This window comes from Rhinolophus sinicus, linkage group LG13 (assembly GCF_036562045.2).
Source record: "Rhinolophus sinicus isolate RSC01 linkage group LG13, ASM3656204v1, whole genome shotgun sequence".
Taxonomy (NCBI): Eukaryota; Metazoa; Chordata; class Mammalia; order Chiroptera; family Rhinolophidae; genus Rhinolophus; species Rhinolophus sinicus.
In genome coordinates, this window is record NC_133762.1 from 27,449,860 (window position 1) to 27,475,584 (window position 25,725).

Sequence of the window (25,725 nt, forward strand, 5' to 3'; positions counted from 1 at the left end):
CCGGACTCAGACCGGGCCTTCTGGAAATTTCTGCCATCTTTGTTCCTTTTAGGAAAAGCAGATCCTCCAAGCTGAAGAGTTTCCTGCATTCCATTCCTAGGGCATCTCCCCTCCCCCACTCTCTTTTTTTTCTATCAAGGTGGAAGGTTCTCTCTGCCACGTTTGCAAATTGCAGAGGGAGGAACAGGACACTGGGTTGTTTCCCTTTTTCCTTCTATCTCCTCAGTCCTCAAAGAGGATGCACAGCTGCAAGGAACAAACACAGACACACTGGAGCTTTTGATCCCCCCCCCCCCTTTTTTTTCCTTCAAGACCCTCCAGGATGGATTCACTTTCTGCTTTGGGAAATTAAGTGGCATTCACGTGGGGGAGGGGTGAGTGACTGCTTTTATTAGCTCCAGAAAATGGTCAGTGTTCCCGTCTATAACTAGGAATTAATTATATATAATCACTCCGTAAACTTTCTGCAGAGTTTTTCTAATTGCTGTGCATGAACATGGGTAGTCTGTTGGAGACCCTTCCAGTTACTTTTATAATTAACAACCCAAAGATTTGAGTCAGAAAGAAGGAAACAATGGGGCATCTTAGATTATAAATTAGGGATGAAAACAATAGCTTCTTTTTCTTTTCTTTCGTTCCTGTAACCCCTTTTCTTTTAAACAAAACATTCCCCACTTTTTCCCCCCAGGAGAACAGTGGGGAAACAGCTTCAGGTCTTAAATAGGAGAGGGGGAAAATGAGTCACTCTTTAAAAAGCTGGGTGACAGTAACCCAGAAAACCCTGAAGGCAGAGGTAGGTTTTTTGAGTCCAACCACTTCAAATGTGTGATCTCTTTGTTTCCTTTGCCTTCTTTTCCCTTGTCTCTCCTGTGGCAGAGGCAACAAACATTTGTCAGCTGATAAGCCCTAGATCTGGCTTTGCCTCTGGTTGACCCTGAAAAGAAAGACATGCAGAAGTGCTTTCCCGACCCCACAGCAGAGACTTAGTAAGGGAATATGTTTAGAAGCCCTTGTGTTGCACTTTAATGCAAAAACCAGGATTCACCCTTGGCTTCAGGTTGCCTAGGGTATGGCTGCCCTTCCCCCTCCCCACCCCACTCTCCTTCCAGATAAACAAGCCGGCGGGAGCCATTTCAGCCTTGCAGCTAGCTGTGCTGCCAGGCTGTCCCTCCTCATCAAGATTACCGTACCTATCAGCCGGCGAGGAGCCAGCCGCCCGTCCTGGCCCTGGCACAGCCTTGGGCAGTGTGCCCTCCTGTCTCCCATGGAGCTAAAAAGCTGTCACCTTGAAACTCCCCCCTCGCAGCACCACGGAGTGCGGAGGCCAATGCACAGACCTGTAACAGTAAATTACATTATCCACTATGAGGCAATTAGTTCGGCCTCTGAAAGCGGGTTTTGCAAAACCCATTGTTAATTTTCAGGGCTCTGTTGGGGGTGGACAAAAATCTAATTTGTGAGTATCCTATGCATTGGCTGAGGGAATGTTTTACTGTTGTCTCTGCAGACTCAGATTGTCTTTCCTTGATGCTGTCTTAGGACTGGCTGGGTGCTTGGTGGCCGTTTTCAGGCTTAGAAACAGCCTTTTGATTTTACCTTGGCCTCAGACCTGGGGTGCAGCCTTTTAGCTTGGCTTTTCAGGTGGCTGCTGCCCTTGAAGCACTTTAATTTTACCTGGCTCCTTTTTGGTGTGGATGCAAAGCTGGTTTCTAATATACCAAGAAGGGGAAATGGGCTTTCTTCCCCTCCCCAGCCTGTCTGCCCCCTTTTTGTGTTTGCACAGACACCTGTCTATCTGCAGTTTATGCCACAGGGCTGCCTATTTCCTCACCTTGCACCCACCTAATTCGAGGGCAAGGGGGCCTCATCTCACAGGCTCAGGTTGAAGGTTCAGCATTTAAAAGGGAAGGGTTTTCCTTAGGAACCTGTGACTTCACAAACTCCCCCTGTCATTGCAGGTTTTTTTTTTTTTTTTTTTTTTTTTTAAGCTTCTAAACGTTGGGTTGTTGGTGTCCTCTGGTTGAGCTTTTCCTGGTTCTGAGATTTAGGAAGGTGGCTTGGAAACTAGCAGGGCTGCTTAAACAAGAGCTACAGCTATTGAACAAACTGCTACCATTTTAGCTTCAATACAGGAATGAGGCAGTGTTGCCAGACGCCATTTTAAGAATCCTGCATAAATAGCTTAGCGACCGATGACTCTGCCTGTTTTAGGTGAGTGCTTGTATAAAGCTGCTCTGCTAACCATTCCCTCCCCCCCTCCATTTAAAAAACAATTAATTGCAGATTTAGGGAAGCATGGTTTTTAAAATTTTGATGTTCACTATTTTGTGTTCTAGAAGAGGAAGATGTTGTGTCTTGGGGATTAACTATTTCTTACAGCCTGGACCAGTTTGGTATTTTGAATGAAAGTAAAGAGCTTGAAGGAAAAGTCCTTTCGAATGATGCATGATTCTTGAATTGCTGTGCGATCATCCTCAGCTGTAGAACCAGAGTCTTGTGCATGCTGGTTATATATTCTGGATGGGTTTATATATTCCTGGTTAAAAGTCAAATAGTAGGGGCACTTGGGGAAAAGAAATATCTGGGCATTGTGTAGTCAGGCATTTTTCTGTCAAAACTAGCTGTTTTTTGCTTTCTCTCTCTTTTGGGAAGTGTTCAGGGAATGGGGTTCCTGGGAATTACGGACCAGCCTTGAGTCCTCAGAATTAATAATCAGAGGCTTAAAACATCCTGGAGGCTCAGCAGTTCATCTGCAACTTTTAATCGCTCTTTTTCAGTGCATGCAGGTTAAGAAGTAAGCATAGGTTTTTCTTGCTCAGGCATTGGGGGAAGCAATCTTTTATTCTTTCTGGGATGGGATGGGATGGTCTTGGCGCTGTTATTTCTTTCATTGCCTGAAATGTATCAGTTTGTGAAATCCAGAGACAAGTGACTTAGGGTAAATGTGAGTGCAAGAGGTGGTGGTGGGAACATACAATGTACACAAGTAGTTGATGGTGAATTTTTTCTGTTGGGGTGAGAGAGGCTGTTGTTTGGTTTCCAGCGAATATTACTCTTTCCTTGTGCACTCTTTCCTTGTGCGGGCCCCCAGCCTCCCCAGTGGACTTGAAAAGAAAAAAAGTAATGTCAGTTTGAAACAAGAGCTTATGGTTCCATTGTTTTTGATTTAAATAATCAGAGTTGCTGGAAGCTAGCAGATATGGAAAGAAAGATGATGTAGATTTTCTAAGACTTTAATGTATTAATGACAAGAGTTGAAAGCCTTTTCTCTAGATGTAGCTGCCTTTTCTTTTTAACAATTGTTTTTTGGCTGATCTTTTCTCCTGGAAATGACTGAACAGTTCTTAACCTAAATTGACCAAGATCTGTGGGGCATTTTCAGACAGGTACAAATCTTTTCTTGCCACCACTTTTGATGTAATAGTCATAGTTTTCTTTTCCCTAATAACGTACTAGTACTTAACACTAACCACCCCCCCCAAAAAAAACAAAACAGAAAAAACCCTGAGATCAGTGGTGTATAAAAAAGGAAGTCCCTTTAGATGTGGCTATTCAAAATGACTAATTTTGCATTCTGGTCTTTGCTTTTGTAAATGAATTTTTTCCCCCTTTTAATGCATAGACACTGCAATTTTCTTGAGTCAAATACAAGTTTGTGTGTGTGTGTGTGTTGTGTGTGTGTGCATGCGCGTGCATGGGTTCCCTTTGAAAAGGATGGCTTGCTGCTCTGTGAAAAAGATGGTTTTCTGAAATTGTGCTTGAAATCCTGGGCTAAAGCTGGTGGTGCTATTGCTAAAGTTAGGTGATTGTGGTGCCCACTTGTAATACTTGGAAAGATAAAACAGCTTAATTCTCCCCCTTTTTCTGCTCCAGAATTGATTATCTTAAACTCAGCAGAAAATAGCCACCACATAACTAGTTTGCATTTTCTTAGCCTCTCAGCAGCATTCCTGCCTGAAGTATTCAACTCCTCTAGTCTATTACAAGCCAAATCATTGTTCTCTTGAATACAGCCCTCCTCCAAGATCAATACACCTTTGAATGTTTTCATCCCTGCAAAAATCCTTCAAGTGGGTTTTTGGGGCTCTGTTATGCATAATTGTTTCTTTCACCACCAGACATTTTGGTTGGACCCCAGATTAGCATTTTTCTCCATGACTCCAAATATGGGATCGGTTTCAAGAAGTTTAGGATTTCACATACTTCATGCTAGAGAGGGAAACAATTCTAGTTGCTAGAAAGATCAAGGTGGCTATTTGTTCTTTTGAAGTGGACCATCTATGCATCTCTGAGGGCTGCATGGGGCTTTCTGTAAAATTTATTTCCAATCACCCCAAGCAAGAGACTATTGAACAAGTATCCATTTGGACAGCCTGTGTCTGTGGCAGGCAGGGTGTGTTTCTGAGTTGAGAATGTTTGCCTCTTAAATTGGAGTAAAAAGTATTAGTGCTAAAATCACCTTCCATCATCATGGTTGTATGACTGCATGTAAGTGATGTGTTTAAATTTAAGAGGCTGCTTGCTTTTGATGAAAACCATTTGTGACAACATGTCAGTTGTTTCTTTGGTGATTTGTGTCACAGCCTTTCTCTGCAGATGTGGCGTAAATGAAATTGTTAACGGGGTTCAATATCAGAGCTAAAGGTGTTAATATTCTGATTTAAAACCAATCTACCTTTCTTCTCTTCTGGGACGAGTTAAGTTTGAGGCCTCTTAAGTTCTTCTAATTTAATTCTGAGCTGTCATCTCTAACTTTCTATCTAGTTCCCATTCTGAATCCTCTTCTCCCAACAAATGTGGGACTCCCCTAAACAGATCTCCATCTGACCTGCCCTTTTTGGACTCATGTTTTTGTCTTGTCACAATCCCAGACCATGGAACACAGAAGGGACATTCTCATCCTACTTCTTGTACCCAGCCTTCCTCCGGTCCTAGCTTTGAGTTCCAAATGGAAAATTCCAGCCATGTCCATTGGTGATGCACCTATTTCTTGTTAAACCACTGTCTGTTGGATTTGCACCTCGAGTAATTCTTCAGATTATTATCACTTCCCAAATGCTGGGCAAGTTCAGCACCTCAAACATTTTGCACCTATTAAAGCAGAACTTTATTGGCTTGGCTCAGGAGGTGTGTGTGTGGGGGGAAGGTATGAAATGACCTGCCTCTATTCAGTGGGGGAGTTCCAGCAGAGGAAGATGAAGAACATTCTGGTGGACCTTCCCAGGAAAGGGGCCTGCTTTCCCGGCTGCTCCCCCTAACTGCCCCCTCTCATCCTGTCTTTCAAATAATCCTCCCTCATTCCACTTTTGTGGTGGGGCATAATTAGTCACAGCTCAAAAGAGTGCTGAATGCTTTCTCTAAGCCATGCCTGCTAGCCAGAGGAAGCATCCAGGAGGGGTGCAGTATGGAGGAGACCCAGTCCTAATTCCTGGGGTAAATCCTGGTAGTTTGTATGTTTTGAGACCAGGCCTTTTTGTTTCTAGCCTTGGCAATTTTTTTTTACTTTATAATTTAACCTCTACATTTTTTCATGTCCCTGCCTTTTTGGGAAGTTGTAAGAATTAGCAGGGGGGTCTGGGAAATACCCTTTGGCTTACAGAATTCAGAGGTCAGAACTCTGGGTACCCTGAGAACCACCTCCTTCCTATCTGAACCCGGTGTTAACAGTGAGAAGCTTGTTTACTTGAAGGCTGGGTTCCCATTGGCCCATGGAAGCAGATTATAATTGTGTGTCTAAAAAAATGGTTTTTTGCATCCCCCAATAGCATGACAACTGGAATAGTAATTTGACTTAAAAAAAGAACAACCCAGTGTTTTTAAAAAAAATCCTTTAGGAGACTTAACACTTTGCAATCAAGTGTGGGTTTCTTTCACCCCATTCCCACATGAGGTTGGGGTATTGTCTTGAAGGTGGGTTTGTTAGAACTTCTAAATAGCTGCCCCATGGGGCAAGTTCTTAGTTTACCTAAACGTGAACATAATTTGCTCTGTTTCAGCTTGGCTGAAGAGGAAATAAAAACAGAACAGGAGGTGGTAGAGGGCATGGATATCTCTACTCGCTCCAAAGGTGAGTAAAAATCCTGTATTATCTATTCCAGAGCAGAGGAGGAAATTGGAATTTCGTTTTCTTGTTGTAATGCAGTGAAGTGTGGCTCTGTGAGCCAAGGTTTCAACGTTCCTCCCATTTTGAGATGTGAGACGAGACCTTTGATGGATGAACCTAATTTATGGGTTTTTTGCTTTTCTTTCCCTTGTGTGTCTGTGTAGGTGTACTGACCTGTCAGGGATTGTGTGGACAGTGAATGTTATATGGTGACTGAGGGTGGCTGGCTGCCTCTCTCTCTGCAGGGTGACTTTCAGGAATGAGAATTTAAATAAAAGACGTTCTGGAAGCAACCAGTCTCCAGCTGCTGCTAGGTTCCTGATTTTAATAACAGGCCTGTTTGGAATCATAGAAGTGGAAGGAAATGTAGGACTTTCTGGAAAGCTGGGGCCAAGTTACTATTTGCATTTAGGACAAAACTTCGCAAATTAGAGCAAACGGTTTATGTTTTCTACTCAGGGACCTGTATTAGGCTCCTCAAAATCTTCTCACTGAGGGAGTGGTCCTTTTCATTTGGTCTGTGTGAGATTTTACGAGGCTTCCCAAAAGGGAAGCTGTGATTCACTTTTGCCTCCAGGGGGCTTTTCAAAATGAGCTACTGGAGCATTTTTCATCTTTGGTTGATGAAAATGCTCATCTCTAAACTTAATGGTTGTACCACGGTGGTGTATTCCTTCAATGACTTGCTGAGTGCCTGCTCTGAGCACACAGCCCGTGCTGTGGATTATGGGGAAGGTGGGAAGGGCTGGCAGAGGGTTATTGCAGACTCGGCCAGAAAGATTCCCAGCTAGCTAGCTAGAGAGTGTCGCAAAAAGCGGCTCCCTACAGGCATCTGAAACAACAAAGCTTTTTGAGGATTTTTATAAGACGGCATGTCATTTTGGGTAGAGATGATATGGGTCAGATAGTCATGATCAAGACCTAGGAAGTGGGAGCTGGCAGTTGTTGGGGCTGGCCTGACAGATGGGGGACTGGCATGATCCAGAGAACAGGGGGAGGCACCTCAGGTGGGAGGCAAGGCTGCCCATGTGGGTGGTCTATACCTGGGGGGGTGGGGAAGGGAGAGGAAGCTGGGAGGGTAGGCACAGTCAGAGGGCTGCTGCCCCTTCATCACAGCCCCCATCCAGCCCATGGGGGCCATCAGTGGGGAGTTTGAGCAGGGAAAGAACCTTCCCGAAGGGGTGTTTTGAGACAGTTGCTGATGAGGGAGCATGTCCCAGCCCCCTTGTGGTAGTCAGAATGTGGAGGGAGAACCCCGAGAAAGGGGGCTGGGATGGGAGATGGGAGTCTTTTGCTGTTCACTCTCCCATGGGACTTGGATGTCTTCTGTCTCTCCATTTTCTTATCTGTAAAATAGGTTGTTGGATTAGATTCTAAGAGTCCTTCCACCTTGGGCTTCTTTTGTAAAAAGAATACTCACTGAAGGATTTATGAAGGCTGTGCTTGGAGAAGGAGCTTTCTCTCACTGAATTCCTCAAATTTCCTTATGATGTGGGAGGTGTTATTCCCATTTTGCAGATGAGGAAACTGAGGCTTCAAATGGTGATGTCTTACAGGTAATAAGTGGCAGAACCGAGGCTCTGCCTCCAAGGAGGCGCTTCCTTCCTGGGCACTGGGTGCCTGGAATGCCCTAGAGCCCTGCTGTGGAGCTTTCTCCAAGACTCAAAGTCAGGAATCAAAGTCAGCTGGGGCAGGAGGCCTGCTCTGATCAGGGCTTCCACCTCCCTGCAAGTGTGGAGTACTCTATTCTCTTCCCCTTAAGGGTGGAGTCCTCTCTTTGCATTTTCTTTCATCTCCCCAGATGCTCCTAGCTCTTCGCTAGGTGGCATCTCCCTCTGACTATGTTACCTGAAGCATGACCACTGCCCTTCTTTCTCATCTGCCCCACTCCAACCCTCTCCCTACAACAGCCAGGGCGATCTAGAAAATACAGATTTGTCTCATCTTGCTAACTCCCTCTGCTGACCTTCCAGTGCCTTTAGGCTTAAGCCTATGCCCCACCTACCTGGGCCGACTTGTTACCTTGTGACATTCTGTTGTATCCCTTGTCCCCTTTGTCTCCCAGCCTCGTTCCCCTCCCTTCCCTCCTCAGGGCCCCTGTGTGTCCTGTGCCCTTTGCCAGGAAACGGTGCCCTGGGTCCTGCTGCCTATTTCCCATCTCACATTCATCTCAGACGCTGCCTCCGTGGAGAGGGCTTTGGCAGCCGCTCAGTCCAAAGAAGCCATTCCATCATTTTCTGGTATATTTTTAAAAATAAACTTCTAATTTTAGAGCAACTGTAGATTTCCAGATAAGTTGTGAAGTCAGTGCAGAGTGTTCTCATATCACCCCTCTACCCCCCCCACACAGAGTTTTCCTCCTATTATTAACATCATATGTTAGTATAGTCCGTTTGTCACAATTAATGAATCGATATTGGTATGTTGTTACCAAATAAAGTCCGTGCTTTGTTCAGATTTCCTTAGTTTTTCCACTAAGGTCCCTTTTCTGTTCCAGAATCCCACCCAGGACACCACATTATATTTAGTTATTATGTCCTCCTTAGACTTGTCTTGGCTGTGACAGTTTCTCAGACTTTGTTTTTGGTGACTTTGACAGTTTTGAGGAGGACTTGTCAGGTATTTTGTAGGGTGTCCCTTAACTGTAATTTCTCTGATGTTTTTCTCATGATTGGACTGGGATAGACTGAGTGCCATTTCATCACGACGTCTCAAGGGCACCTATGATCAACTGATGATGTTGACCGTGACCACGTGGCTCAGAGAGCATTTGTCAGTTGTCTTCCCTTCCGTACTGGACTCTTTGGAAGGAAGGCACAATGCCCCGCCCACACTTAGGGATTGGGAAGTTAGGCTCCACCTCTGCAAGCTCCGAGTATCTCCATAAGTTGAAATTCTTGTGTGGGAGATTTGTCGCTTCTCCCCCATGCATTCACTCATTTATATCAGCATGGACTCAATTATTTTCTACTTTGGGTTATAGTCCAATACTACTTATTTACTTTATTGCCTAAATTGTTCTAACCTTGGCCTTTGGGAGCATTTTCAGTTTGCTCCCTGTCCCTTTGACATCATAGTGGGATTGACTGATGGAACCCTTTCCTCCTTTCTGCCACTCTAAGATGCCCTAGGCTCATCTTGTATATTTTCTGTCACAGTCCTTGGAATTAGCCATCTCCCCAAGGAACCCTGGTTCCGTTTATTGGAGAATCGCATTAGAAACAAAGACCTGGGGGTGTGGTGTGCTCATGGCTACGGAAATATCTCTGCTTCTAGGTCCTCTCAGGTGACAGAGCAAGGAAACATATATGTGATACTAACCCGTATGTATAAACCTACTTCTGTCTGTATATATACCTGGGTAAGTGTGAGTTCATGCGCTTGTCTTCAGTTCTGACTCATTTCCACATGGATCTTTCCGGCCTTCTCCCTTTACTGATCTGTAGCCTCCCACTCCCACAGGGAGAAAGCCGGCCCCACCACCTGCCATGTGTTTACTGTCTCCTGGCCCATTTGAAATCTTCAGTGTACACAGCTTGATGAACTTCTGACACATGTATGCCCTCCTGGGACCCCCACCCACATCAAGATAATTGAACATTTGTGACCCTTCAGAAGGTTCTTCAGAATCACTCCTGATTTTCTTCGTAGCCCTTGTCCAGGACCTTGTACTTATTCTTGTGTTTGTGGATGGTCTCCTGTGCTAGAATGTAGGCTCCTTCTGTCCCCAGGCCCGCCACCACCCTGCTCAACCCCTTCCTTCCATTCGAGAGGCAGGATGGCATGGAGATTTAAAAAAACCTGGCTTTCTTGAGCCAAACTCTTTGGGTTCCCATTCTGGCTTGTGCCCTGGCTGGCTGGGTTATTCTTTGTGGCTCAGTTTCCCCTGATACATGGGGATGATAAAGATAGAGGGTTACGGTGAGTAGTAAGTTGGCGCACACATGCAGAGTGCTCAGAATGGTGCCCGGGACCTGGCGAGTGCTCAGAAATGTTAGCCATGATTATAATTGGCATGAAGTGGGATGAGCTTGTATTGATAAGCCTGTCAGGGGGAAGCCCTACGCATCATGTTCTACTCCTGCCCTCATTTACAGGAAGAGGGCGTGGCGGTAGATAGGGAGGCCGTGCCCAGACAATGAGGAGCTGGATAGGGTCACCTGGCAGGCAGGCTTGGGACAGGCTTCCTGTCGGCCTCTGAGACATTTGAAGAAAGCTGGTCTGCAGCTGTTTTGGACTGATTTTCCTAGGGCCTCTAGACCCTCTGTTCTGGTGGGGAATCCACGAGGGGAAGGGGTCACCTCGTTTCGGGAGAGACCTTTCTCCTCAGGGCCTGCCTTGAATGGCTTTCTTTGTGTAGCACTGAGCTCCCGTCTTCCAGGGGCTGCCTCAGTGTCTAGGGAACCTTTCTGACAAAGCCTCTTGGGTCAGGTGAGGAAATTGCATACGCAAAGGTCTGGAGTCATGAGACTGTAGTTGCTGTTGTTCTGAGAGCTGAAGCCAGCACGGTCCAAAATGTGACGCTTGCAAAGGCTGATGGGATGAAGTCTTACCTCTCCTTCCGTCCTCATTATCTCAAAATCCACAGTGTGGTGAGCTGGGCTCAGCCAACACACACTTAGTCCTCCATTCTGGCTTTTCTTGTGGCTTGGGGGATTCAGTGCTTCAGTTCCTACATGACAGGGACGGCCCTGTCAGGGCTCTGGTTGTGAGCAGGGGAAGCCAGTTCTGGTTAATTGGAGAGAAAGGGGATGGACAGGAAGGCCCTTGATTGGCTCACGGGGTGGATGGGAGGCTGGAGGTGCCGGGCAGCTCTGGGGACTGGAACTAGTATACAGCCTCCTCAGACAACAGGGCAAAGTCTCCAAGGAGAGTCCCTTACGTAGTGTCACATGTCTGCTCTTTGGCCAGGGAAGGGCTGGAGTCTGGTCACCAAGATCCCCAGCACTGCCTGCACCAGGGAAGAGATAATTCCTTAAAAAGAACATGAGGTGACCACGCAGGCATCTTGGGAAACTGGCTACATTTTGTGGGTAGAGGGCAGGCCCTGAACAGTATTATGCTTGGGAAACTTAGAAGCTGACGATAATGGGCTCCGGATTCTTGAATCCGATTCCGACGTCTAGTCCACACAACCTTCCAGGCTCTCTAACTAAATTCCATTTGGTACACCCCCTTCCCCCTGATGCGTACTCACTTAGGAGCTGAGAAATTCCCGAGCCAGTCCTTGCCATCACGCCAGCCCTGGCATTTACCAGAGCATTTCCATTCTCGGGAGACAAAGCTTTCGAGCTTTCAAGATGTCAGCTTGACATTTGTGTCCGAGGGGAACGACCTGCTGAAAGATGCTGAGGCACACGTTGGAAGTACCGTCTAGATGTCAAGTGTGTTTGCCTAGCTAATATTTTTTGAGTGCTTATTTTAGGGGCCAGGTATTATATACAGATTACTTCATTTGATTCTCACACCAGTGCAATGATATAGGTGTGTTGTTAGCCTCACACCTATAGTTGAGGAAACTGAGGAAACTGAGGCTCAGAGATTAACAAAGTGGCAACGTGAATAACTGGGTTCAGGTTTTATCTTTGGTTTTAAACCTTTGTCCTCGGTCATGAGTTCTGTCCCAAGGGTTCCAAGTCAGGTGTCTGCAGGGGCCAGCCGGCCAGACCAGTGAGTGTAACTGGAATCGAGGGGTGCTGGGCCATTTGGTGAACAGGAGAGTGCCTGCATAGACGCTGGGGAGAGTGCTTTTCTCCGATTGATCTGCTGACCCCCAGGAATATGGCTCTTGCCAGTTGGGATTTCTTTTCTGTCAAAAACGCCTGATAGAAATGTGGCCTCTGCAGCCCGGTTTCTGAAAGACGGTGCGTGAACCCAACAAAACACCTCTCCAGTCAGTGGCTGAGAGTTATCAGTTTGCATCCTCTGCATGAGACTGGTCGCAGCACAGTTCATCGCAGGATTTTGGCCACAATAGGCATGCGTCCCTCGGAAGGCCAGGGACTTGAGTCTGAAAACGGATGGACTCTGCAAGGTCACGTACAAAGACTTCCCTGTTGGGGCTGCTTGCGTCGTGGTCCTGCCATGCGTGCCTGTCGTGGTAATGATGGTGGTGTCCGGATGCTAGGTTGCCCAAGCTGAAACCATTTTTAAAAAAATGTCTGTGTAATGTCTCCTGCACAAGGAAATGGGCCCTTTGGAAACCATGCACAGATGCAGCGGAAGCCCAAGATATTAAAATCTTGATCAGTATCATTCTTGCTGAGATTTGCCTGGGTGCGGATATTTTCTCAGACAGGATGCTGGAGAATATGCAATTATGGCAATTTGCTAACCAGCCCCAGACCTTAATTAGTACAGGAGCCTCGTTCTCACTGTTGTATGTAAATGAAGACTGTTTCACAAAGGGATTGTTTATGAGGATGGCAATGAGCTAGAGACCTTCTGTCATTTTTTGTTTTTTCAAGGAGACTTTAAGGAAAAAGAACCATAAACTCCTAAATCACAGTGTGGTGCGGAAGTGCTGAGAATTTTTTTTTAAATAATGAGCGCTGGTATTCTGAACTATCTTGGCTCTTCTCTCCTACAGCTCAAGAAGTGCCATCCATGTACTGTACAGTGAAAAGAATTTATTTTCGAGTTAGATAATTACCAGATTGTTGTTCTCCCAACAAGGTCTTAAAATGCCCGGAACTCTGAAGATGGCGGATAACGGCTTTGCAAGGCTTCTACCTTCTCTTGGCCAGCATAGCATCTGTTCACGCAATCCTGTCAACGCCGTCTGTGCAGTTTAGCTCTGGGGTTCACTTGTGGACAGCCTGTGCTTGCCCCGTTTTTTGAAGCCTGACCCATATTACGTGTTTATGTGATTCCTACTCTGCTAGAAGACTGTGATCTGAAATAGACTGTTTTCAGCCTTGGTTTTAAAAGAGAACTATCTCTTTTTTCTTTTCCAAATGAATGCTTGTAGAATTAATGGAGTAGGTCTGAGGCCTTGTAGAGATCCCGGCACTTTTTTTTTTTTTCCCCCGAAAGTTTCAAATGGCAGTTACTTAATTTTTTTGCATTGAATGTGGATCCTTGATTGTTGACCTGAGAGAGGGGTGAGATGGGGGGGGCAAGTTTGGAAAGGCCACATCTCCTAGTGGGGGTGAGTGCAATGTTACAAGGCCCTCCCAACACGCCTCCTCCACCCTGTGTATCCAACACCCGCCCCAGCTTTCCTGGGAACCTAGAGATCCAGCATTTCACAGACCTTTTTTTGTTTTTGTTTTTAAAGCTTTTTGAGATATAATTCACATGTTGTACAATTTTTCCATTTTAAAGTATATACTTCATTGGTTTTTAATATGTTCATAGACTTGTGCAACCGTCATTATGACAGTCAATTTTAGACCATTTTCATCATCCCCATAAGAAGCCCCATAGCCATGAGCAGTCAATCCCCATTGTCCCCTAACCCCCACCCCTGACAACCACTAATCTACTTTCTGTCTCTGTGGATTTGCTTCTTTTCGACAGTTCATATAAATGGAATTAAATAGTATGTGACCTATGTGTCTGACTTTCTTTCACTTAGAATAATGTTTTCAAGGCTCATCCACGTTGTAGGACGTATCAGCACTTGATTCCTTTTTATGGCTGAATAAGGCTCTATTGTGGACATGCCACTTTTTATGCATCCATTCATCTGTTGATAGATATTTGAGTTGTTTCCACTTTTTGGCTGTTCCGAATAATGCTGATGTGAACATTCATGTATGAGTTTTTGTGTGGACGTATGTTTTCATTTGTCCTGGGTTTAGACCGAGGAGTGGAATCGTGGGGGTCACTGGGTAACTGTTTAACCTTTTGAGGAATGCAGACTTTTGAATACACTCAAGTCTCTCCCACATTTGTTCCCATGACCCTGAATCTTTGCAACTAGCAACTCTCCTATTTCTGGCCTCTTCTTTAAAACCAAACTTTTTAGGAGAAGTGTCTGTGCTCATGTCTTGGGGGCCCCACCTCCCACTTTGTCCTGCCAGCTTGTGTGGGTTCTACCGCAGTCCTTCCTTATTTACAGTTATCGCTGAGTTTCCTACAGTCTGTGTTGCTTTTTTTGGTGCAGGTTTTCAGGACTCATCTGCCTGCAGAGCTACTGAGGTCTTGGGCATTGCCGATCGTTCTTCTCCTGGGAACCGTCTCATGCTTGGGCGTTTTGCCACCACAGTCCTGGTTTTCCTCGTCTTTTCCTGGCACTTTCTCTTCTGTCCAGCCTTTCAATGTTGGAGTTGCTGAAAGCTTGGCCCTGTCCTCGTCTCCCCCAGCGTGTTCTTTTCCAGGGTGATCACGCCCACATTTGTAACTTTATGACTCACACATTTTTTATTTCCAATCTAGATTTTTCCTGAGTCATGATGCAGAGGGCCAGCTAGCTGCTCACCTGACCTCCCTACCTGTTGTTCATAGCTGTCTCAAACTCAACATGTCCATGACCAGTTTTATATCTCCACCTTCGCTCCTGCTCACCCCCCACCCCCCAAACACCTGTTTCTCCGTCATCATGAATAACCCAGCACTCTGCCAGTTGGCTAGGCAAGAGATAGATGGCATTTGTCCTCGATTCTCCTGTCCTTTTGCCTTTCTGTGTCATTTACTTAGAATATTATATCCTAAACAGCACTCTTCTTCAAGCTGTCACATTGAGCTGCAGTAGTCTTTTAGCTGGTCTGACCATCTATGTCCACCCAACCCTCCCAATCTTTCCGAAAGGTCATCTCTTCTGACTTCTCCCTCCTACTTTAAACTCTAAAGTGCGTTTTTCTTGATTTTAGGATGAAGATCAAAATCCTAAAACCCTAAAATCACGTGCTGGTGTCTGCCCACCTCTCCAGCTTCCTCTCTGCATGTTCCCCTTTTCTCTCTGCTCCAGCCACGAGGATCTGGAATCCTCGCGAGAGCCATCTCTGGCGGTAGGGCCTTTGCTCATGCCTGGACATTGCTCCCCAATGTAACCTCCCACCCACATTGATTATAAGGTTCCAAATGAGGGTGGGGCCTGCCTTTTGTTTTGGCTCGTCTTATTTTACCCTGTGCCTGGTTTACTACCACTGGGCCTGTTCTGGATGGTGCGCACTAAATATTTATTTTGAATGAATAAGTGAATGACTTGACTTTGCCTGGCCGATGGATAGAACTTTCTTTTTGGAGAAGAAAGTAAAAGCAGACTTTCCTCTAGAGAGGACGGCTTTGTTTCCAGCATAATCCGTGCCTGGAAACAATTATCTAAGCGCAAATGTGCAAATGTCTGCTCTCAGAAACGTTTGGTGGCCTATCTTTCCCTCCGGGGACCTGGTACTCTTTGAAATGGCTCCCTTCCCTCTGATTTCTTTCCTTCTTGAGGTGTTAATACTACTTCTAGTAGGCCCTTTCCAAAACACAGTCCGATTGTCCTGCTTTCAATTTCCAGGGGCTCCTGAAGACCACAGTCTTGAGTGGAGGGCCAAGGCCCAGCTGCATTGGTCCTTTCCAGGCTCAGGTCAGCGGCCCCGCCATAGAGCCTGCCCGGCTCCTGCTGGTCCTGTGATAGACCAGGGTCTCTCTCCCTCCTGCTCCTCACTGAGACACACACCTTTGCAGATCCTTCCAGATTGTTCTCTCTGAGGACCACCTTCCCCTCACCTTCTCTACATCCGTCGGGACCCAGGCCCCCCCTCTTTCTGAGCCTTCATTTATACCTCCTACCGCAGAGTCCTTTAGCTTCCCAAGTCAAAAGCACCCTGGAAAGTCCCTTAAATTGCCCATGAAAATACTCATCAGCTCTGCTCAGACATTGTTATGCATATTAAAAGTCTGAGAATTTCCAAGCCTAGGCTGAAAAAGGAGGAATCAAACGCAAGCACACATTGCTAGGCCTCAGATCCTTATGCCTCTGAGGCATGTAGGATGGCTGGAGGGTGCTGCCGTTTCTGCTGGCCGGCCAGGCCTCCATCGTTGTCTGCTCCATACTGAGCTTCCACAGCTCTGCTGTCCAATAAAGTAGCCACTGGCTGTATGTGGCTGTTTAAATTTACGTTAATTAAAAAAAAATTCCTTCCTCCGTCTCACTAGCTACGTTTCAGATGCCCAATTGCCTCACGTGGCTACAGACTGCAGCATTAGCTAGCATAGATATAAAACATTGCCATCATTATAGAAAGTTCTATTGGATAGCACTGCTCTAATTACTTGAATACATTAATGGATTCGTTGTGAGTGCTGTGCCTCGTGCTATAGGGAAAAATAGTGAATTAGCCAGGGACTGCCACAGCACAGAACACGCTCAGTAAATCATCATTGTATTGGGTCTGATCTTTTAAGAAAAGTTCTGCCAAGAGAGAACATGGCTGTCTTCTTATCTTCCCAAGGTGGTATTTCTTATTGAGGCCTCACTGAGTGGCCTTTCTGCCAGGCCCCCTGGCATCTGGGCACTGGCTGAGGGAAAATATCATAGGATATACTGGCCCTGTCTCTCCCCAGCCTTCCAAATGCCCTATTGTAAAAGCCATTTACTTGTGAGTCTCGTTGCCTGGACTGATATGGGGACCAGATCTCTCTGACCTCTTTGACAAATATCGGGCTGTCGATTTTTAGTAGCTGCTCCATGAATGTGTTTCAAATAAAGAATCTCTTCCAAGCAATATACATAAACTTTAAGGGGGAAAATGGCACATTGGATTTCTGTTTTCAAATGATACAATCAGTGGATCTCTTTGCAATAAGCCAGAATACACAGAGAAAGCTAAAAATCCTCCTTCTCCAAGTATGCAGTGTTAACAGTTTGCTATGTTTTCATCTGTGCTTTTCCTCCTCTCTGTGTTTATGAAAATGTAAACAAACATATACTGTGATGGGGTTGAGCTTTTTTCTAGAACTTGGCCGTTCTAGGAAAACATCCCTTGCCTCTCGACCCTCCATGTACCTTACTTACTTCTCCACTTTGCTCTGCCTTTAAAGCATGTTCAAGGTTAAATTTAATTATGTGAAAGTTAAGAAGAGTGGAGACCTTGGCCAATGGGAATTTCGCCTTGCATCCGAAGAGGGCAGCCTGGAGGACTGTTTCATGTGGAAATGGGGGGCCCTGCGTGGTCGGATCTTCTGATTTTTGTTTTATTTTGTTTAAGAGAAACTAGAAATCTGGATTTCTAAGCGCAGTTTCTCCCGAGTTTAAAATATTGACAACTCATTCAAATGTGAAAGAATCACCCAGCTGTAGGTGGATTGGATTCGGCCTGTGGTTCATCAGTGGGTTAGGTTCTGGCCCAGACCATGGCTGTTAGGTCCCCTAGACTGATTTCTTGGTGATTGCTTCCCTTCTAGAGCACTGTATCATCTCATCAGCTGTCACTAGGGCCCTTTTCCTAATGAGGATGACCTCCTTTTGTCCTTCACCTCCCAAACCACCCTCCAGTAACGTCTCTATCCCTACACAGCAGTTGGGGATTGTGTTTCGAACCAGGTTGCTATTTTTTGAATTGGGACCAGATAGATTAATGGTTGGTGAGAGTTGTTTGACAAATACGAATCTTTAAAATCTAGATTCACCTCAAGGATTACAGAGGTGCTGAAAAGAGATCCCCAGACTTAAAAGGGTCTGATTAAAAAAAAAAAAAAGGGCAGAGAATCAGGACTGAAGAATTCAGTTAACTGGTCCACTGGGCGGCAGGGGGGTCGGGGGGAATATGGGTGTGTGTGTGTCTGTCTCCCAGTGGGGAATGTTTTCCTTGGAGAAAGTCATTCCTATTAAAAAAAAAAATTTTTTTTTTAAACACTAAATGGTCCTGAAACAATAGCTCTCCTCAGGAATAATAGAGAGATCTGGGAAGTAGGTGGCCTGAGAGAAAACTTCAAGAGTTTTCCCTTTTTGGTTGCTCAGAAATTGTGTTTATTAGCTGCTTGGGCCCATCATGTTCAGGATATAAATCCTTATTTAATCCCCTACTTTTGGGGGAATGGCCTCTTTAGGCAAGACACAAGAATGGCTGAGTACCTGTTGAAAAGGGAATTTCCTGCTCTAGTTGCTTTCGGACCCTGAAATGGCCTGGCTTCCTTTTGTGTCATCTTCCCTGTGGACTTCTCAACCTGCCTGTGTTCTTTCTTGCTTTGCCGCGAGAAACTCTTAAACCAGGGAAGAAAAACTGGAGTTTCCTGTGAGTCAGGTCTGCTTAGCACACCTCATAGCTTTGTTAACCCTCTCCTGCCGTTCATTTAGTGGGTCACGTGTGTATTGGGGCCACCTCTGAACCAGGCTGTGTGCCAGGCACTGGGCCATAGCAAAGAAAGAAAAACTGAGATCACATTCTGGAGGAGACACAATAAACAAGTGAGCCAGCAAAACAAAATCGTTTCCGAGCATTTTCAGCTAGAGATGATGGCAGTGAAAATGGGGGGGTGGGGGTGGCGGGAAGACTCCAGGATGATATAATAAAGGGACTGGAGGCTGGGGTGGTCAGGGAAGGATTTTCTGGGGAGGTGACATTTGAGCTGAAGTTGCCAACTATGGGAAGATTAGGCATAGAACATTCTAGATGGAAGGGACGGCAAATGCAAATAAATTTAGCTTGTTTGAGGCCATTGTGTTGAGGGGTGAGTGAATGGAGGAGAAAAGGTGAACAGGGCCAGATCCCTAGGGGCATTAGAGGTCTGGATAAGATGTTGGGTATCTGAGTCCCTTGGTGGGTTTTAAGCAGGGGACTGCTTGTCTTATTTAAGTTTGAAGAAGGCTACCATAGAGGGGTAAGTGAGTAATCGTGGGACTTGGGTCAAGGTGACAACTGTAAAGGCTGGACTGAACAGGCAGAAGTGATGGTGGGCGGGAAAGGAACACCCATTTGCAGAGCACTTGCCATGTGCCAGGCGGGCACCACGTAGGCGCTTGCTTTTATCCCAACCCTGCGAGGTTTGGCATTCTCAGTGCATTTTGCAGATCACTGACTGGCATTCTGAGGCCAGCTCCCTCCCAGGCTCCAGGAGCCTCATTTTAGGGAGGAGAGTGCCTTTGGAGGAGGCCTGGGGTTGAAGTTCAATCTGGAAGGGTGGAGCTGGGGCTGTGGGCCACCTGGAATGTTCACTTTGATCTGTGGAAATCCTGAGCCCTAAAGGGCTTTTGAGCCTGGCTTGGTTGAACCTGTGCCAGCGTGAGGAGACTTAAAATGTTTGTGATTCTCATCAATGAACCTTTTTGAGGAGCAGGCTGGGAAGAGTGTGGCCGGTGCAAGTCAAGGTGAAAATAGAAAAAGATTTGGGGAAACTGGTTTGAGATTTTTGGGTTACTGTCTCTTTGCCCTGGCTGCTCCTTCCCCAGCCGGGGAGTAGTCGTAATAGCTGGTAGTGTTTTGTGCCAGATGCTGTTTACTGTATATGCATTGTCTCATTTACTCTTAACAACCCTTTTAGGAGGATTTTAACAGTTACAGCTGAATTGACTGAGACACAGAGAGGCTGAATAACTTGCCTAAGGACACACAGCTGGCAGGTGACAGGGCTTGGATTCTGACCTAGTGTTGTGGGTCCAGAGCCCACACACTGGTGTTGTGCTGACATTGGTCAGCACCAAGTGTGCCCTTAGTGACGAAGAATTACCCGGTGGCACTTACAGCCCTAGGGAAGGCAGGTGACTGGTGCAGAAAAGGGCTTTGGAGTGAGGCTCAGCTGTGATGGAGTCCCTGGAGTGTTGCTTTGACCTGAGTGCCTTAAAGCACATAAACGACTTTGCTTCTCTGAGTCTCACTTGTAAAGTGGGTCCAAACGCCATTCCTACCTCATGGGATTCTTGGGAGGATTTGTAAAGTCCTTCCTTAGTAAACAATAATTGGAATCGCATGAGCCCAGTTTGAGAAGGAAATAGAGAAATATTTTCTTGGCTATACGGTCTCCCCTAATATGCATTCACCAATTCCTGGTATTTCTCCTGCTCTGCTTTTTGTCCATCTCCAATCAGTTTCTTATTCTATATTTCTATATTGAATACATTCTACATTCATTCTGTATTTACCATCCACTTCAGCATGGGCTTGTTTTCCCCCGAGCCTCAGTTTTCTTATCAACAAAATGGGGACACTTAGTCCCCACCTCCTTGTGGAACTGTGCTGAGGAGCAAGTACATTGATATTTGTATTTAGAACAGTGCCTCTGCACAGAAGTGGTCAACAAAAGGTAACTGTTATTACTATTATTTGTTTCTGGCTGTCCTCCCACGGGGACAGGGACCTTCCCCACAGCTCCCCAGGTAGCCCAGATGTCTAGTAGTTTCCTAATGACTATTTGTTGATTGACTCTGGTCTCATTGTTTACTTCTCTTTGAAATCTGAAGTCAGGCCGCCAGGTGAAACATTAGGCATCGTTTTCCTATGTAGTGGGTGCTGTCACCTCTGTGGGTGGTGTATTTACACAAGGTTGGACCTGCCTGGCAGCTCACTGGAAGTTTCTTTTTCTTTACACCGGGGTTTCTCAACCTCCGTACTGTTGACAGTTTGGACCTGATTATTCTTTGTTATGGGGCTGTCCTGTGTGTTGTAGGGTGTTTAGCAGCAGCCCTAGCTTCTCTTACCCGCTAGATGCCAGTAGCATCCCCTCTCCTTGCCTAGTTGTGACAACCAAGAAAGTCTCCAGACATTGCCAAGGGTCTCCTGGGGGAAACCGGGTTGAGAACCACTGCTTGACACTGTTCTCAACACCCGAGCCCCTTAAAAGTGGTACCTGATTAATGCCAGGGGCATGTTCTGAGCTCTTCCTGTGTGTCAGGTGCTGGGGATGCCTGGTACATAGGGAGCGTTACATAAAGACTGTTATCATCCATTTCCCCCAGAGCCATTTAAACATATCTTGCAGAGTTCAATACGCGAACGTGACCAGAAAGGATTCTAGAAGGAGTCCAGTGTTGACCGGTTTCCTGGGTGTTCCTGCAGGGCTTTGCAAGCCAGAGCCCACACAGTTCCTATTTCCTTCAACCAGCTTCTGTTTCTGGCCTTTTTTGCTTGGATTTTGTTCCATGCCGCTACATAAAGATGTGATTCCTTCTTTATTCCATTTTATGGCTGCATCACTGAGGTTTTGCATCTCATTCCCCTGTTGCCATTGAAGTTGCTTCCCATCTTTGGCTTCTAGAAGGCGTCCTGCAGTGGTCATGCCTTCCCTCCTGGGCACTCCCAGGCCCATGGGCCACAGGACACATTCTTAGAATCCCCCCCCTACACATACACACCCCGATATCCTGGTGACGTGAAGCAGGGTAATTGGGTAACATCGCAGGTCTGAAATCTTTGCTTCCCCAAAGGAACCTGGAGAGGTGACTGTAAAGGGCCTGTACCTTCTTCCCTGGTGTCTTAGAGAATTTTCTTGTTTTCATGAATTCAAGCGGCTCTAAGAGAAGCTAGACCTCCACCCAGGACGAGTGGGGCATGTTGCCGGGTTCCTAGCAACACATCTCCCCTCATCTGCCCCCTTCCTGAAGCCTATTTCCCTTTTCTCCTGTCAGCCCACTTCTCTGCTTCAGTCAGCTGCTGTCAGCCAGCCGAGTGGTCTTTTTGTTTCTGAACTGGCCCTCTGCAGCTGCAATTCCCCCTTGCTGTTTCAGAGCCACCCACCAGTGCCTGAGCTTTCCAGAACCTGAGCTGGGCTGGAGGGTGGGGCCCACCACACTGAGCAGCCTGAATAAATAATGCAAACGGGTTTCAGCTACCAGAACCAGCTCCCCCTGCGAACCCTCTCCTCAGCCAGCTATGATGTAAAAGGCCATAGACAACCAACCGGTTACTCCACATTTTCTTTGTGGTGGTTTCACTGGGTTTTAAGGGCCTCAAATCTATATATGTGTACACGTGGGACACAGTCTTCCGGGCCTGGGCCTGCCGAGGGGGTGGGTGGGGTGCAGTGGTTTCTAGTAGGGAGCTGGGCCCTGCCTCCCCCCCTCTTTGTAAAGTTGGAAAAAGCTTGGCATTCTTGAATCAGGAAATTCCTGTTGAGATGTTGTCGTTTTTCCAGAAGGCCTCATCCCAGCTGAGGGGGAGAAAGGGCTGCTGTGGTTGTAGTTGCCTCTTAAGTTGTTGAGGGCTAAACAGTGAATTCATTTGTAAATCAGCCTCTTTTCCCTGGATTGGAGCAATTTCTGTCCTGCCAGGAGGGTTTGGAAGTTCACCTTTTACATATGAATGTACCTTTAATCACCATTTCTGCATCCTGAGAAAGGGGGGGGGGGGGGGGAGAGAGAGAGAGAGAGAGAGAGAGAGAGAGAGAGAGAGAGACTGACTGACAGACACGCTATGTATATATAGTAGGAAGACAGTTTTCTCATTTCTAGGAGAGGCACATCAGAACTAAAGATAATTTGAAGCAATAAACAGTTATTAAAAAAACTAAAAACACCTCCACAATGCAAACCACAACTCCCCTCTGGTATTCTCACTCCAGCTAGCAAGACGACTGTAATTTGTTGTGTTTATTCCCATCCCGTGGAAAAAAATGGCGCTTCAGTGCACTGAAGACTTTTAGCTTAGCTGAGCTGCTATCTGTGCAGTGTGATAAATTAGAGCCAAAAGCCCGGGGACATGAAGGCACATCGCCCTGCCCCAGACTGCTTGATTACAGAAAGGTGAGGGTGTCCTTGGCCTTGCCGGGAGACCTAGCGCGTATTAGACCCGGGCTGGCCTGGTAAGTGGTGACTCTTAGCCTGTCCCCTTGGCTTCTTCCTCCTCCCCCTGGGAGAGGCCGCCGAGGATCCGGAAGCAGGAATGTCTGCCGTGTGTGAGCCTCTGTTCTCTTTAAAAGAGAGACGAGGCCCTCTGAGCAGCAGAGCTTTCTCAATGGCAGGTAAGTGCCCCTACCCAGGGTTACCTGCCCCTCACTTGCTTTGCATCGGAGGTACCTGGGATTCCTGGTACATTGACCTTTACCCAAGTGGAGAGTGACCCTTTCGTCCCACGGCCTCATTTCCATTCCAGCCCTTCTTTTCCTGGTGTGGGTGAGAAGTTCACATTCACATGCTGGAGACCTTTTAAGGAGCCCAGCTTTAGGCGAGAGCCCCCTTTCTGGAGGAGGCAGTGGCCGGCCCCACGCAGCGGGCTGTGGCCTTATCTCCAGTGTTCTGTGGGTCAAGGGGGGCTGTTCAGTGTGTGGGCAAACTAGTCTCTTGAGATTTGTTTTCGCTCATGTTCCTGGTCACTTGGGCGTGTTCCCTCCCCACCCCCCATCCTTTGCTCGGGATTTCTCATTTCTGTTCTGGGCCTGGAGGAAGTTTTGGGCTTTTGTTCCATTATGATGTAATTACTGGCTGGAGAGGGCCGTAGGATTCCTGGGGAGGGAGGCCTGTCTGGGTACCTGCTCTGTGTCTTTGGGAAATGCTTTGAAATGATTAACTAACTGCTCTGCTTTGCTACTTCTGGGAGAGCAGTGTGTGGTCACGTTTGAAGCAGGCTATGGTGACGGCTGGCAGTTCCCAGCAGGGGTGGCTGCCATTGCCCTTGGTGCCTTAGCCAGTGCAGACCTCTGCCTCCGACCCTGCCCTCGCAGTTATCCGAGGAAACCTGGACTCTTCACAGTCGGATTGAAATGGAGAGATCATGTCCTGGGCGGATTCCGGTCTCCACTTTATGTAGCCTGGCGTTTCCATGACTTTGAAGCTGTAGCATTAATTGAAAATGCTCCTCTGAGAAACCCAGCTCTGTTTTTGGAGAGGGATACTCGAGGAGAAGAGGAGGGGGAATGATTGTTGGTTTGAAAAAATAGCTACTGTTTATTGAGTGTGTATGCTACCAGGTATTACATTAACAGCTACACATGAATTAACTCATTCAGTCCTTTGATAACTTCACAAGGTACCATGATCTCCGTCTTACGGAAGAATGGAGGCACAGAGAACTGAAATATATATATATTTTTAAAGGAGGGCGCAGCTCACAGTGGCCCATGCGGGGACCGAACTGGCAACCTTGGTGTTATTAGAACCATGCTCTAACCACTTTGCTAACCGGCCACCCCCAAGTAGCTTTCTTAAGGCCACTCTGCTGGGCTGGGCAGCAGAACTAGGCTCCCCTGACCACTGCAGCACCCTGCCTGTGTCACCTGGACCACATCTGTCAGAATCTGTGCCCCGGATCTCCCTGTAAGGTGACCACCTTGTCCATCTCCTGCCAACCAACAGTTGGTCACCCTACTGCTGTGGCCTATGCTGCCTGTTGACCAAGTTTCTCTTTTCATTTGGGTCCCAGCAGGCTTGCTGTCGACATCATTAAGGAAATTCAATACACACAAAAACATACCACAGGGCTGGTCCTTATGGGGAAGAGCCTGGCCTTTCAGCTGGGGCCCTTTCCCTCTCTGGAGGAGACAATTCCCCTTAATGGTGTGTCATTTCCTAGACTCTGGAGAACGGCTGTGACCCAGGCACCAGATGTGGGTGGGGGTGGGGTTGCCTGCTGTGGCCTGTTGGGGAGGCCTGGATGGAGATTGGAAAGGAGTGTCGGGGGAGGGGGATGGCCATGGAGACCCTTCCCCTGCCTATTTTGTGGCCTAAGCCAGGTTCTGGTGCCACCATTTCCCAAGATTGGGAGGTAATGTGCTTCCTGGGGCTGCCTTTGAGAGAATGGCTTTCATCATTGAGTGACACATGATTTTCCACCTTACTGTCAGTTCCTGGAGCTCCTTGTTGACTTTCTTTCTACCCCATCCCCACCCCGCATACCACCATCTGCAGGGAAAGGCAAAATGAGAGTGTGCTCTTAAAACACAGACTCTGAATTAGAAAATCGTCTTGTTCCAGAGCTGAGAAAAGCCCCTCCCTGGCAGGAGGCCCGGCGTGGGTTCAAATCCCAGCCCGTCCCTTTGTGTGATCTTGGGCAGTGACTTAGAGGGAAGGACACGAAAGGCATTTTGAACACTGCCTGGTACATTATGTGTAAGAAAAGAAAGTCTTAACTGTTACTGTGGCTTAGGAAAGCTAAGAGGCTGGGTTATCTTGACCAAAGGCGTCTCTTAAGGGACATCTAGGAAGGGCTGAGTGGGATTATTTCTGACGGTTCACAAGACAGGTTCGGGAACCATCTCATCACATGCCTGGTTCCTAATATCCACAGACCTTCCAATTTTATTAAGATTTCAGTGAAATGTCACAAGGAGGGGAAAATTATGCTGCTTCCTGCTCCATGCCAAGCTGTTTTCCTGAGTCATTGCTCTGTCCTTTTCCTCTAGGCAGCTCTCCACCCTCGCTTATGTTAACTCCTTCAGCACCAGACTTATTTTGGGGGGATGGGGGCGAAAGGCCAGAGGGTTGCTGGTGGGCCAACCCAGTGGAATCACAGGTCCTACTATGTCACAGAAAGGTCTTTCAGAGCAAAGGTGATCCCATTTCCCTGGTGATTCAGTCTGGGGGGGACGGACTTCTATAGATGAAGTGCCTTTGGCAATGCATCCTCGCTAGAATTCAATCATTAAAGAAGGAAAAAGACTTGACTCAGCTTTCTGGAAAAGGTCCGCAAGGCGGCTTTGTTGCCATGACTACAGCAAGGTTCCCCACCCATCATTCTATCCCCACCAGAGGACTGGCCCCCACTGGAGTGGGTAGGTTTTTAAGCCAAAATGCTGACCTGATGTCCCATACCTTCCAAGGA

The 25,725-nt window shown here is 46.9% G+C and overlaps 1 protein-coding gene across 26 annotated transcripts in view; it reads left to right on the forward strand.

Annotated features, from left to right (window-relative positions):
• ZMYND8 (zinc finger MYND-type containing 8) overlaps window positions 1–25,725 on the forward strand; it is a 110,076-nt gene that overhangs the window by 3,725 nt on the left and 80,626 nt on the right. For 20 of the 26 annotated variants that reach the window (XM_074318089.1, XM_074318070.1, XM_074318071.1 and 17 more), the window contains one exon: window positions 5,997–6,067. The exons of 1 other annotated variant lie outside the window; for it this stretch is intronic. In XM_074318089.1, the coding sequence (XP_074174190.1) occupies window positions 5,997–6,067 (71 nt within the window). Of the gene's footprint in view, window positions 1–1,329; window positions 1,457–2,017; window positions 2,212–5,850; window positions 5,911–5,996; window positions 6,068–22,733; window positions 22,931–25,725 lie in introns of those variants that run through there. 5 more of the 26 variants (XM_074318075.1, XM_074318082.1, XM_074318087.1 and 2 more) reach the window with 5 other exon arrangements.